General features: G+C 41.4%; 1 protein-coding gene across 3 annotated transcripts; it reads left to right on the top strand.

Annotated features, from left to right (window-relative positions):
- Window positions 1-1,130: 1,130 nt before the first annotated feature.
- LOC124660767 lies at window positions 1,131-13,910 on the top strand. Of its 3 annotated transcripts, XM_047198596.1 has the most exons (11): window positions 1,131-1,395; window positions 4,954-5,301; window positions 5,493-5,708; window positions 6,437-6,571; window positions 6,650-7,083; window positions 9,074-9,170; window positions 9,250-9,303; window positions 9,384-9,508; window positions 10,539-10,729; window positions 11,630-12,317; window positions 13,609-13,910. In XM_047198596.1, the coding sequence occupies exons 1-10, from the start codon at window positions 1,201-1,203 to the stop codon at window positions 12,259-12,261; spliced, it is 2,427 nt and encodes an 808-aa protein (XP_047054552.1). In that variant the 5' UTR covers window positions 1,131-1,200; the 3' UTR covers window positions 12,262-12,317; window positions 13,609-13,910. The 3 variants fall into 3 exon arrangements, with proteins under 3 accessions (XP_047054552.1, XP_047054550.1, XP_047054551.1); XM_047198594.1 differs by having other exon boundaries at window positions 6,437-7,083; XM_047198595.1 differs by lacking the exon at window positions 13,609-13,910 and adding an exon at window positions 13,417-13,509 and having other exon boundaries at window positions 6,437-7,083.
- The last annotated feature ends 256 nt before the right edge of the window (window positions 13,911-14,166 follow it).

The raw sequence follows: 14,166 nt of genomic DNA, 5'->3' as shown, positions 1-14,166 counted from the left end.
TCCTTTTGGTGGAGGGATTGCTTAAAGATGTTGCATGCTTTCAAGCAAGTGGCCACATGTGAATATGTCCAAGGAAATTCCATTCTCCTCTGAAAAGACAAGTGGGCTGCTGATACTTTGCAAGCAACATGACCACATCTTTTCTCATTTGCAAAGAATGACTCAGTCTCTTTGCATACAACACTTCAAACTTCAGAATTACTGAATTATTTCATCTCCCAATGTTTGAAGAAGCCATGGTTCAGCTGAATCTCTTTCAAACTATGCTGCAGAATTTGTTACCTCGTTATGTTTATGATTCTTGGTCCATCTTTGATTCCAGCAAATCATATAAGGTCCCCCAACTTTATAAGGTAATGATGCTATCCCTGCTTTAAAATGGATGTGGGAGGGCTGCTGCTAGCAAAAGCATAAGGTGTTCTTTTGGTTGCTCACACATAATAGGCTTAATACTAGAGCCATGCTCCAGAGAAAGAATTTCCTCCTAGATGGTTACTCCTATGTCATGTGTGGGTCGCATCTTGAGACCAGAGACCACTTGTTTTTCCAATACCCTTTTGCTACCCTTTACTGACAATATTTATGCCCTACATGATCTTTACAGCCCAGGACCCCCTTGAATTTCCAAGAGACGATATTGAGCCTCAAGACTGCCATTGCGAAGCCTTTATTTCATGGAAATTATCATGCTCATCACGTGAGAAATTTGGACCACCAGAAATGATTCCATCTTCAAGTCGGTTTCACCAAGCATCTATAGATGTCGCAAGAAATTCAAAGATAAAATGGCCCTCATTATTCATAAGGCAAAAAGGAAATCCTATAAGGGATCCTGGGAGTCCTTCTTTCTTCTCCTATGGAGTGCTTTTGCTCTTTTAAGTTGCTACACTCTCTTTATAGTAAGTTTGAACTTTTCTATTTTATTAATAAAAAATATACAGTGAGAAAACCCACTGTTTAGACTAAAAAAAGAAAGAATTTTAGAGCACTGAGAGTCTCGGAGAGTGCCGGATCTTTTAGGACCGGTTTAGAGAAATAGCAGTGTACCGTGAAGCCCACGAAACTGCTCCAGAAAAAGCCCTTCCAATGTGTTTCGCAAAAAAAAAAAAAAAGCCCTTCCAGATCCCAAATTCCCAATCCTCTCCCTATCCTCACCACACGACGCGACACTCGCTTGCTCCGGTCTCCAGAACTCTCGCCATGCTTCCAGCCCTCGCCGCCACCTCACCGACGAAGCACGCCTCTCCCGCAGTCTCCAGCCTCGGGTGCTACCACCGTCACCACCACGGTGTCCTCCTGCACCTCCGCCGCCTCCCTTCTTTAGCCGCCGCCGGCCGCTCTCGCGGTCGCCTCCTGGCCAGCGCATTCGCCTCCGCTGATGGTGGCGCTGGACAGGTAAAGCTCTCGTCATCTTACAATATCCCTTCAAGGCATTTATCCATATGCGCTACTAAGAGTTTCACATTTCATTTATCCTGAAGGAGCTGTGGTTAGCTCCTCACTTGCTACTTGGCCCTAACCCTTCATTTTTTGTTGAAAAGCTCACACATCCACATCAGGGGCAATGCCACGTGAGTTTGGGTTAGAAAAACCCTAACCCGCCGCCTCCCTCTCCCGCCGGAGGCTCCTCCTCCCCCCGCGCCCACAGCCACCCGCTGTCCGTTGCCCTCCGCCGCTGCCGCTGCCGGTGGAGCGGTGGCGGCCTCCGCCCCCGGTAACGGTTCGGCGGCGGTACGCATGATCCGCGTCACTGTCCTCTTCCATGGTGATCCGGCAAGAGGGATTGGCGGCGTGGGGGCTGCTGATCTTGCTTTGTTTTTGGTGGCGGTCCTCGGGTTTCTCGCATGCAAGGATGAAGATCTTCCAGAGTTCAGTTTGCTTTGATCTGGCTGGAGAGATGAGTTCCGGAAAGCTCCGCTGGCGAATGGAACAATGCATCTTTTGCTGGATCGGGTGGTATTCGGTCGCGTGCACCCATGTTTTATTCCGACCGTTTGGTTTCGGAGGGAGCGGCGCGAAGCTCTATTCTGTGTTGACACCAGGTGACTTTTTGGTCCATGGTGAAATCAGAAGAAGGAATATCATGAAGGCCGGATTGGTGGACTGGCTAAAGGAGGTTCGACTCTCCGTGATGCTGAGGGATCTGCTTGGCGTTCCAGGCTCTGCACTAGTGGTATGCATGTGAGGGCGGCAGCACAGGGGAAGTTCAGAGTCTTACCTCTCAGGGTGAAAACCCAAGGTCTGGCCTTAACCTTAACTGATTGTGCCTAACAATGTTCTTGTTGGAGGCATTGTTTTGAGAGTGGGGACTATCTTTGGGGTGAAAACCTAAGACCTTTGGTCGGGCGACGACGGCGCTGGTGCACTGTTTCCTTCTTGGAGGCGTCACTTTTGGAGAGTCTGTACTTCAGGTGTTGTCACGGTGGTGGTTGTATTGCTGTTGCTAGGTCTAGAAGGCTGTAGCGGGACTTTTATTTCTTAGTTTTCTTTACTCTTCTTTGGCTGTGTGCATCCGTACTGCCATTAGGGTGGGACGTTGTTGCAGAGGCTGGGTGTAATTGGTATCTTTTGATATTAATATGTTCCCTTTATCAAAAAAAAAGCTCCTCACTTGCTTGCAACGCTTATTGCTACTAGTATAGTGTAGTATTCATGGGTGCCAGTTCAGGCTGTAGCCACAAACTTGGCGACCTTGACCTGGATCGAACAGTGACATGTAGCTTTGTGACATATCTGTTTGTATGATTTGAAATAACTCTTTGAACGGGCTGGAGGAGAGTTGTTATCGATGAACTAGCTCTAGTTATTATCCTCTCTTTTTTTCGAATGAAGTTATTGTCCAGTAAATTCGCAAGCAACATTTTCCCTTTTCCATAGTATATGTAATTTTAATTTCTCTTATTTTCTGAATTTTGAGGGTTACTTGGTATCAAAGTAATAGTAATAAATGCTCCATATCTGCATATAATTCATTTCGTGTCAAATCCTTGTTTTTTTTACAAAGGGAGAACCCCGCATCAATAGATGCATATGGCCTCTTTATTACTTTAAAGGAAAATTATTCAGAGTATTACAAAAACATCTCATGGATCACATAACGTCTCAACAAAGATGAGCCAAAAGAAAAAAGCCAGAGACATGAAGAGCCTTTGCAACATCATGTCAGCCACCTATCAGCACTCCAGCCGCACCGGCTGTAGAAATCCTGTGCTACCGTCACCGACCAGTTGCACCTAGTATCCAAAGCCAGACACTCTTCCACCGGCTGTAGGAAGGACCACATATGGGCCAGTGAGTGGCCAAAGGAATTACCTGCAAAAATGATGGAAAACTTTTTTTTATTAAAGATAAAGTCATTCCGAACCCTCCATATTGCCCAAAGCATAGCACAAATACCAACTCGAATATGGCCTTTTTCTTTCTTTGGTACTCCATTAAGCCAATTCCCAAACAAATTTGTTATATTTGTTGGAGGGGGCATATTAAAAGACAGGAAAACGATTCTCCAGATCATCTTGGCAAATGGACGCGAAAAAAATAGATGTTGAATTGTTTCCTTTTTTATCACAGAAAACACATTTGTCGCAACCATTCCAGTTTCTTTTAGCTAAGTTATCTTTTGTAAGAATTACTCCCTTATGAAGGAACCACATAATAATTTTAATTTTCAGGGATACTTTTATTTTCCAAATATACTTCTTTAGAAAAACAATATGTCCATTAAGCAGATCCAAATACATTGTCTTCACCGAAAAGATACCAGTTAGCGTTAAACCCCATTTGAAAACATTGTCTTGCTCAGTTAGTTGTACTGCTATTAAACGCGATACACGCTGTCCCCATCTGTCCCAATTAGTGGGTTCAAAGTCCTCCTAAAACCTATGTTCGTTGGAGTACTATTCATAACACTATTGACAGTAACATTTTTGTGATACACTATGTTGTACAGAGTTGGATATTCCTCAGCTAGTGTCATATCCCCTAACCATTTGTCCTCCCAAAAACGTGTACCCAAGCCATTGCCAACCACGAAAGATCCTCTCGAAAAAAAGTCATCTTTGACATTCATTAAACCCTTCCAGAAAGGAGAGTCAGTAGGTTTTGCTGTAACCTGAGATAGAGATTTAGAATTCAAATATTTCTTGTGTAGCAGCTCCTGCCATATGCCATCCTCATTGATAAGTTTATATAACCATTTACTTAGTAGGCTTCTGTTTTTTAACTCTAACACCTCCACTCCTAACCCTCCTTGATCCTTAGGTCTACAGATAATATCCCATTTGGTGAGTCTATATCTCTTCTTATGCCCATCGCTTTGCCAAAAAGATTGCGATCTAAAAAAATCTAAGCTCTTTCTAACCCCTTTGGGTAATGCCAGAAATGAGAGCATAAACATCGGTAAACTAGTTAGGACAGAATTAATGAGTACTAAGCGATCCCCATATGATAACATCTTGCCAATCCAACTACTCAGCTTTTTCTCAAAACGATCTTCAACAGGTTTCCACTCTCCATTCTTAAGTTTACGGAAATGAATTGGTATTCCCAAATATCTGAATGGTAACGTCCCAATATCGCACCCAAAAAGGATTTTATACTCATCCTCTACCTCTACCGCCTTCCCAAAGCAAAATATTCCTTGTGAGAGCACTGAACACAAGTGATTGTATGGGAATTATTGTTCAGTTCTAATGGCATGAGATGGCTATTATATATGTGAGATAACCCTGCTTTATGATTCTTGATTGAGCTTGTGGGTTGAAGTACGCGAACAACTAAAATTTAGCCCTCCTGTAGTCTTCTGTGTTAGCATCTTGGTGTTCTCATGTATGTCCCTGTACTTTTTAAGCAGTTACCAATGTTTAATCTTCACCACGAACTTTCTCTGCATACACTTTCATTTGGAGTTATTGTGGTTTGAAACATCAAAGAAATCTTCCTTGCTTCTGTTAGGATGTTGGTAGTTCTGAGAGCACCGCAAGCTCAGGATCTGCATATGTTGGTCTCTTTGTTCGAATGCTTGGCTTGGACAATGACGCCCTTGACAGGGAACATGCTATTTGCACACTCCGGCATTACTCCCTTGGTGGGCAGAAGTGCATCGATGAGATCATGCAGTTCCCAGGTTGTATCACCCTCATCATCGGCCTCCTGAAGTCAGAGTCCATTCGTGCTTGTGAAGCAGCAGCAGGCCTTTTGCATAATATAACTTCAGTGAAGTTATATAGAGATGTGGCAATTGAGAGTGGAGCAATGGAAGAAATATTTAGCCGGCTCCTTAAATCTACGATAACCCCAGAGGTAACTGCAAACATAACCACCAGCGATCGAAGATTTTCTCCTTCCGTCACATTAGCTGCAAAAAGATACAGCTCAGTCCATTTCTGGCTTTGCTTGGTAGATGGTAACAATGGATAGCTAGGCAGAAAATTTTCATTTTGAAAGAATCTTGAATTACCTTATGACTTATCCAGGCATATATTCTTTTCCAGATAAAGGAGCAGTGTCTGTGTACCATTTGGAACTTCTCCACTGATGAAAATCTGCGGTACAAGATTTTAGGGAGTGATATGCTAATACCGATTGTAAGGTTCCTAGATGATGAAGATATAAAAGTCAAAGAGGCTGCTTCTGGTATCATATCAAATTTAACTTTAAGTCACCCTTATCATGGAGATCTGGTCGAAGCAGGCGTAATTCCGAAACTGGTAAGTTGTAGTTCTTTTTTTTTTCTGTTAAACAAACAAGTCATGTTCACACATGTTTGCATTAAGTTAACTCTGCAGGAACTATCTACACCGTATTTCATCAATGATGTTGTTATAGTTTGTCTTGTTAAATGCTCTGAACTCTGTAATGAAGAAGTCTTAATATTATTTTAATATGAGATATTGGTACTCCATCTTAAAGAAAATCTCAAGTCAACCTTGTGAACAAAAATACAGTTCACTTCATGTTTTGTAGCACATGAATTGAGTTTTTTCCAAGCTATGGGGAGGTAAACTTAAGTGGAAGATGAATATCTATTGCCATGACAAACTAGTAAGCTTCATGGCATTGCAATACCATGTTATTCCTGATGAACTGTTTATAATTTGTTTTATCTGAGTATTTAGGCCTAAATTGTCGCATGTGTAGCAGTGTTATGTGAACCTGTTCTGCACTTACATAGATCTGAGTATCATAAAAGTACATATTATCTTTGCACAAGCATGGTGTTGAATTCTCGATTCTATGAATTATTAGCATAAATTTCTCTTCTTGCTAGATATCAATTTTCCATGTGCTGCATTGGCAACTGTCATTAGTTAATTAATATTTTTAGTCTTTCATGCTAAATACCAAGTGCTTGTCTATTTGGATTACATTCTCCTGATATCATTTGCTTAGATATCCTTACTAGCATTCCTTTGATTAATCTTGGAGCTGTTCTTAGGTTCATCTTTTGCAAACCAAAGAAGATGATTATAAAATTGTCAGAAAGGAAGCTAGAAGTTCCTTATTGGAACTATCCGCGGATGATAATTACCATGCCCTTATAGTAGAGGAGGGTCTAGTCCGGGTTCCTCTGGTAGGCTCTTCTGCATATAAAGCCTTCAGATCTCAACCTCATTCATGGCCCTCTTTTCCTGACGGTTCTGAAATTCAGCGGAGCTCTCGGCCTTCAAAATATGGTGCAACCGAGTTGCTTCTTGGCCTGAGTGTCAGTGAGAAGAAAACTGAACCAGATGAAGCTAAAGTTAACGCTATGATAGGGCGTTCTAATCAACAATTTCTTGCACGTGTTGGAGCTATTGAGTTGGACAATGAAGGGAAAGGACAATCTGAAACTCAAAGGAATGATCTCTATACCATCTTACCATGGGTAGATGGTGTTGCACGGCTAGTTTTAATCATTGGTCTTGAAGATGTCTCTGCAATTGCAAAGGCTGCTAATGCAATTGGTAATGCATCAGTAAATGAACACATGCGCACTTCATTCAAGGAAGCTGGGGCGGTTAAACCTTTACTTCAGTTGCTGGTGCATAGTGATCTACCTGTTAGAGAAGCAACTGCTTATGCATTGGAAAAACTAAGTGTCAGGTATTATTGTCTTCTCTCTATTCAAAATCAAACATGTTTGCAGCAATGATATAAAATAATACCCCCTCTGTTCCATATTAGTTGTCGGTGATTTAGTAAAAAAGTTGCACTAAATCAGCGACAACTAATATGGAACGGAGGGAGTATTGATTAGAGTACAGCTTACATATGAAATCCATCCATTTGTTTTGGGTGTTGCGACTTCAACACATTGCTATGTTTTCATATAGGTTAGACTGTTGACTAATTAACTAATTTTGTGAGTTCAGTTATTCAGTTGTATAGATATCTGCCTAGATTTTACATATATGTCTGTGTACATCGTATCTAACAGATCAAATATCAGGTTAAAACCCAAACTGAGTGTAACTCAGTGGATACCATGTAAAGAAGTTTCTAAAGATACTAGCTCTTTGTAGGTGTATCCAGGGGCATTAAATTGATTTTTGTGTTAGAAAGGTGATCTTCACTATCTTTAAATAGCAGATGGACTGTTAGGTGGGCGGTGCTTTGCACACATCCAGTTTTATACCAAAACGTATTTATTGAAGTTTTACTGTCTACTCTCCCTGCCATGTGGTGCTGCTGCTGTGAAGGCACCATTGCTACACTTGAGTCAAGGCACCTCTACCAAGCCTAGGGACCTTATCTAACCAGTAACCAAATAACACCATAACATTATGGCTTGTGCTTCCATAGACCCCCAAGGCTGAAACGTTTTCTTGAGTGAAACACAAGGACGACTGAGATTAAACGATACCTGTTCAGGATTAGGGGTAGGATTGCTGAGATTAAACGATATTCGTCTAGTAATTGCCAATGCTTTATTCGGATTAATAAGTGAGGAGTTTTGCTTCGGCACTACCCCTACAAAAAGGTTTACGTTATCGTAAATCTACTTAATGAAGGCTAATTGTGTCCTTTAACTTGCTTGCTAATCACTAGCGCCTTCTTGCAATCACGATGGCTGCCTAAACCACTCCTCGGTGCTGTCTCATTCCCTATCCACGAGGGCCATCTCATCATTTCCAAGGGGGGTGTATGACGCACTCCAATACTCCCTTCAGATTGCTTGGTGGCAGTGTGTTATTGTTGTGACGTGGCGACCACAGTGTGCTAGGTCATCACGAGCAACTCAGCATGGTCAGTTTCACACGGAGAGTCCTCTCCTGGAATGTACTGCACGAGTGGTAAAATTGAACACAAGATTCGGCCCAGTTGTCAATTGCCGACTATGACATAAAGCCTGTTGTTTTCATGGCTGTAATCCTTGGGATGGCCTGTGAACTGTGCAGGGCTAAAAATAGACCAAACTAACCTTTTCAAATGAAGGGGTAGATTTTAATCTCCACTTGCAACTTTGCACTGGAAGACGTAAGACCTTTTCCTACACAGCGTTTTTTATATCTCAAAAAACAATGGATGGCAGAGATAAATGTTTACCAACATTGGAATGACCCCTCCCTTGGCTATACGTTGTTAGATAGGATATGAACCTTTCCATGCATTTTTAGGACGAATAGCACCCCTAAGGAGTCCGCGCTTTGCGCTGGATTCAAACTCAGGATGGGCGGGTTCAGCACCTTGAACTCCTGCCACTGAGCCAGCGCTCAGTTCTCAATGGATGGCAGAGATAAGGTGTGTACCTGCATAAAGCTCGCCACAACTTTCACCTTTCCTAAGCCCTAAGCATCCACCAAACCAAAGAAAAATTCATAAGTCAAGTGTCTTACATAACCTGTAGTGGTGAATGTTTTCCATAGAAGATATAGTATAGCACTATAGCAGTGAAGCATTTTATAGCAGACTGTGCCGCTATACCGGCTACCGGCTACCGGCTACCAGATAGCATATAGCCCTGATACGAGTTCAACATGCTCAACTATTGTTTCTACAAAATTTTGAAAGGTTTATGATTATGCGTTAGTGCATTACCTATATTTCTCCAACTAGAATCAGTGTTTCTTTATTTTCTCATTTTCTTTTGTAGTTCCAAAGTTTGTGAGAAGATCAGAGGAGAAGCTGGTCTAGAATTGCTTGCAAATGTAGTGAAGGATCCAGATACGCCAGTAGAACAACTGGAGAAGGTCACAACTTTTAATTGTCTGTTTAATTTTCTAAGTTTCCTGTGTATTGGCAGGTGCTAACTGAACAGCTGTGATGCAGATGATCGATATACTTCGTCGAGTACTCAATATGGAGACCAGTATGATTGCTGAGGTGAATTAAGCTTCTCAATTTGTCAATTGTACTTTATTGTGCTTTACCTAACCTGAATTACATTGTTTCGAATTTATCAGCCAGATCACAGTGCTAGTACTGGATCTGAGGATACAGTGAATGATGAAAAGCGCAGTCAAGGTAATGTAGATGGTGGGATCAGTGGAACATTTTACAAATCATTGAAACAAGACGAGATGGCTAGGTTCGTTTTGATCTTTTTGACATTCCTGAATACCATTTATTTACAAAGTTCACAACAAATCTGTTAGTTTTTACCCCTCTATCTGTAAGTAAGTGCTGTCTTCGCTTCATGCACACATGAAGAATCTATATAAGATAACAATCCTACTCATATTACTTTTGTCAACAGTACTCCTGAAATCGAGGTCAAGCTCTGGTGTCTTGAGATACAAATGAAATGGACTATTCATGCTTTCAGACCTTAGTTGATGTCATAATACTTGTTAGCCTATCCATATATTTCATCAACCAGGGCATTTCAGCAATACATAGTCCTGATTTGGGGTTTATTCACCTTCTAATCCTACAAAAATAGTAATTTCTTAGTACTAAATGCCATTTAGCTAAGGATGGGAATATTTTGTAAAATGAAGTATCTTATCTATGGATGGGGGGTTTACTACTTGTTGGTGGAGAAGTCGTCTCTATTGGAGTATAATGTCCAGCCCTTTCTCTTAGTTTTGAAGTTCAAACTTTTGGGCTTCAGTTGAAGACCCGACCAATGCACTATTAATGCACCGATCCCATCTCTAAGGTCTGCTGGAGCCTGGATGTGAGAGGGGTGTTGAAATATATCCCCTGTGTTTCTCCATCACTTCACACTTTTGGTTAAAGTGGTTAGTGCATCCAATTCAATATGGTATCGTGACCAATAGGTCTGGAGTTCAGGACCTGGCCAACACGCTATTAATGAAATTACAGCCTACATCGATCCCAGTCTAAGGCTCCGGTAGAGCCTAGACGTGAGGGGGTGGGGGGTTGAGAATATATTCCCTGCCCTTCTCCATCAGTTCGGACTCTTGGTTGAACTGAAGGATGCATGTGATTCAATAGCCTCCTTGGAAAAGTTTGAATTCATATAATTCTATCATTATTTTTATCCAGAAAGTACGAACAATTGATTTTATCATCTACGTGGATTTCCTGATATGTGTTGTATATCATCTACTAATGTTGTCAACAACATTTACTCCTGATTTTTTCGTTTGTAGCGAGTCAATCTTTGACTTTGACGTCATCTCACGCTTAACCAAAGTTCTAAAGGAATCATCTCCAAGCTTGCAAGCAAAATGTGCTACTGTCCTGGAGCATTTAGCAGTTTCTGAGCAACATGCCACTGCCATGACTGCTTCTTGCACTGCGTCAGTGATTGAAACTGTTCTGGAAATGGGGGTTATTAGTGGTAAGTAGTTTGATTCATTTTTGCATCAAAAATTATAAATGGAGATGCAAACATGACTTATTTTTGACTTATTTCTATGTTAGAATGTTTTGTTTGAGTACTTAATTGTCCAAGAGTTATGCCCTATGGTCTAGGTGCAATGTTCTGACTTTTCTTAGTTTTAGTACCCCCTCTGCCCCACAATATAAGACGTTTTGATAAAGCTAAAACAGCTTGCCGAAATGTCTTATATTGTGGGATGGGGGGGGAATAGGTGCCAAGCAATTTGTGGATAAGCATGGTGCGTGTAAAGAGTTCAATAACCCATCGACAAGAGTAATGATGAATCCAGGCCCTGGTTAAATCTAGTGCAATAAATCATCAAAAGGAGGAGAGTTGATAGTAGTTCATTTGAAAGATCTACTGCACATAAATTTTCACACCAAGCAAAAGATACCACGGTAGAGTCACTTTTGCAACCTGCCTAAATTAGGGTGCTTATGTTGTCATAGGAAAGCTGTTGGCTTGGATTGCCATCTGAAGTATTTTATTTGGCGTAAGTGAATAATGCTTTCGGTACATGCTACAGTTCAGCTAACATCATGGTCATCGTGCACTTATTGCTTTTGGTGTTGTAACCTGATTGACGTTTACTTGCTATTTGTTATTGATCTGTGCAGATAACTCGCATGATACTTTTTGAGGTAGATACAGCGTAAATAGTATTTTAGTAAGAATGATGCATCAGAGGTGGCTTTTATACTGAATGTTTTGCTTAAAATTATTTATCGAGTAATATTATGGTAAAACAAAAAAATATACTGGTGTAAATGAATGATATTGTGTTTACTCAAAATCTCTAAAATAATGCCATCTCATATGGACTACTTTTGTGACATAATATTCATCACTATATAACAGGAACAATAGGTGGTCCCGAAAATCTTGACGAGCCTCCGACTCTTGTGATTGAAGTCAGTCAGGCTGTGGCTGCAACTCTGAGGTTACTGACGAAGTTATTGAACTTTGATATTTTTGTTCTCAGCATAAATACTGTGAAAATTGTTATTCTGTTAAGAAGCGTGCTCAAGTCCAATATCCCCCTACAATCAAAGGATTGGATCACAGAATGCCTCGTTAAGCTAGAATCAAGGGATGGCTTGGTTGATCGGAGTTTTGGTGGTATAGGCATGGAGATAACTATCTACCACACTATTCCCAGGCTAGTTGAGCAGCTGATGACCTCATTTTCTTTTGAAAAGAAAAGAAAAGCTGTAATAGAGCTGAACAGGATAATATCTGGAGGTGTGATGGAATACACAAGAGCGGTTGCCACAGCTGGAGGTATATTTCCACTGGTGAAAATGCTTGAAGAGAGTGAAGGGGATGTATTGGAAGCTAGTCTCGCTGTCTTGTATAATCTAAGCATGGATCCAGAGAATCACCCAGCAATAATTGCTGCTGGAGCAGTGCCTCTGTTGAAGCGGATTGTGCATGTGGAAAGCCCACACTGGAATCACGCTCTTCAGTTGCTGCGGGCATTGCCCGTATGACATCACAGGCAGGAAATGACCATTTGCTCTCAATACGTGTTAAACTGCGCTGACAGGTATGTTGTTAAGTTTTTTTTTTTTTTTTGAGAAACACAGACAAACGCTATGCCACACACGCGCATACACTCACCCCTATGAACGCACACACGCACACCCTACCCCTATGAGCACCTCCGGAAGACTGAGCTAGCGGATTGGATCTTGAAATTGACGAAGTCACCACATGCGCCTCGCTGTCGACGGGAACGTCGCCTCCCACTGAATGAATATTCCGCCTTTATGAGACACACAGATGTCAAACCTGGGATTTGAACTCTGGTGGGCTGGGGGTACAACCACCCTCCTAACCACCCAACCTCAGGTTGGTTCTCGTATGTTGTTAAGTTCTTGGCCTGTTTCTGTCAACTGTTTTATCCAAATGGCTGGTCGCTGCTCTGCAAGAATGTTGCTACAGTTAAAGAGCAAAGTAGGCCAACTGTTTGACCCACCGATACCGCGATACCTCCATTCTAGGGAGTCGATCGACTTCTTTGGCAAATTGAGGTGCTTTAGGTGTGATAAGTATTTTTTCAGTAGGTAATAAAGCAGCCGTATGCATCTTTTTGATGCAGAGGCTGGGCCACGTCCCCTATTTCGAAAAAAAGTATTTTTTCAGTAGGTCCTCTATTTTGTGATGGAATAATATTCCACTGGTTGAATCTTCCGACAGTTTGTTTCTGAACATCCAAGATTCAGGTTCTTGGACTTCTCTTCTTCCTGAATGGTCTTGTTCAAATTCATGGCATAGTTTAGATGCTTGCCGATCATTTTATCTGCTTTTTTTCTCATGTATTGTTTTTGGAAAGTTTATCAGTGATGCTTTTGTGTTATTGTTGTGGACTTAGATCCACAAGGGGATAACTACCGTGCAGAAAATAGCCAGACGGCGTGGCTGCGAGGGGTTGGGAAGACATAGGTTGAGAAGAGAGAAAACTAGGGAGAGATTAGATTGATTGTTCTTGCTTAATTCGATAACTTACATGACCGACAAATATATAATACCTCCTAACTTGACATCCAAGGCACTATACTTTCCTTATCATCATTGTTCCGAATTTACCTTTCCTAATCCTATCTCTAACTCATCTTTCCTAATTCAAGTCGTCCTGTTTATAGACTCTTTCCTAGCTGACTCCTTCCCTGTGTCTCATTGGGAGGCAACATGCTAATGTCCACAACAGTTATTATCTACCGTGTCATGTTTGGTGTTTCTTGGTGGGCCTATCTCTTGATAAATACAGCGTTCTTTCAAAATCCACAACAGAAAATTCATAATATTGACTTGGACATTATTTGTCCTCTTTGCAGTTACTGTGTTAGATGGAGATCACAGCTGACAACTGAAAGATCAGGAATTTCGTGAGAGGGAGTTCTCTTGGTGCCAGAGGTTATTGAGACTAGAGGAGTTCTTAAATCCCAGCGCCTGAACAACGGTCCCAGCCATTTCATGCTAGTGCCGATCTATTTAGTGCCCGAGGCCAGTGTAGGGTGCATACTCCAGCAATGAACATATTTTCCGCTGGTATTTAGGTTAATGATATCAATTTTATGTGAGAGAAAATATATATGCTAATGGAATAAAGGTTGGTCAAAGCCTTATCCAATCAAAAGCTAATGTGCGGACTAATTTGAAACTTATGGTTTATACCGCTCAAACGGCGCATGATTACTTTGAGTTAACCACCTCACCAAAAGGCAGTGCAAATCGAAAGTTGACGCCAAAGCCAACAGATACCATCAGATGCTTATTTTCACAGCCTATAATTGAGCAAGTATAGCTCGGCTACAAAGAACCTAATTGCTAGAGAACTTTTTTTGTTAGCTGGAGTTTTCACTGACTCTTAAGCCACAGCATGGTGATAGAAT

The sequence above is a fragment of the Lolium rigidum genome, chromosome 6 (genome assembly GCF_022539505.1).
Source record: "Lolium rigidum isolate FL_2022 chromosome 6, APGP_CSIRO_Lrig_0.1, whole genome shotgun sequence".
NCBI classification, from domain to species: domain Eukaryota; kingdom Viridiplantae; phylum Streptophyta; class Magnoliopsida; order Poales; family Poaceae; genus Lolium; species Lolium rigidum.
The sequence above is the reverse complement of the archived record's forward strand: the minus strand, read 5'-3'. Positions and strand labels throughout refer to the sequence as shown.

Coding starts and splice junctions, on each gene's coding strand:
- LOC124660767 (XM_047198594.1), top strand. CDS start 1,201: ATGCTTCCAGCCCTCGCCGCCACCTCACCGACGAAGCACGCCTCTCCC. Junction 5,302..5,492: donor AATCTACGATAACCCCAGAG/GTAACTGCAAAC, acceptor ATTCTTTTCCAG/ATAAAGGAGCAGTGTCTGTG. Junction 7,084..9,073: donor TTGGAAAAACTAAGTGTCAG/GTATTATTGTCT, acceptor TTTCTTTTGTAG/TTCCAAAGTTTGTGAGAAGA.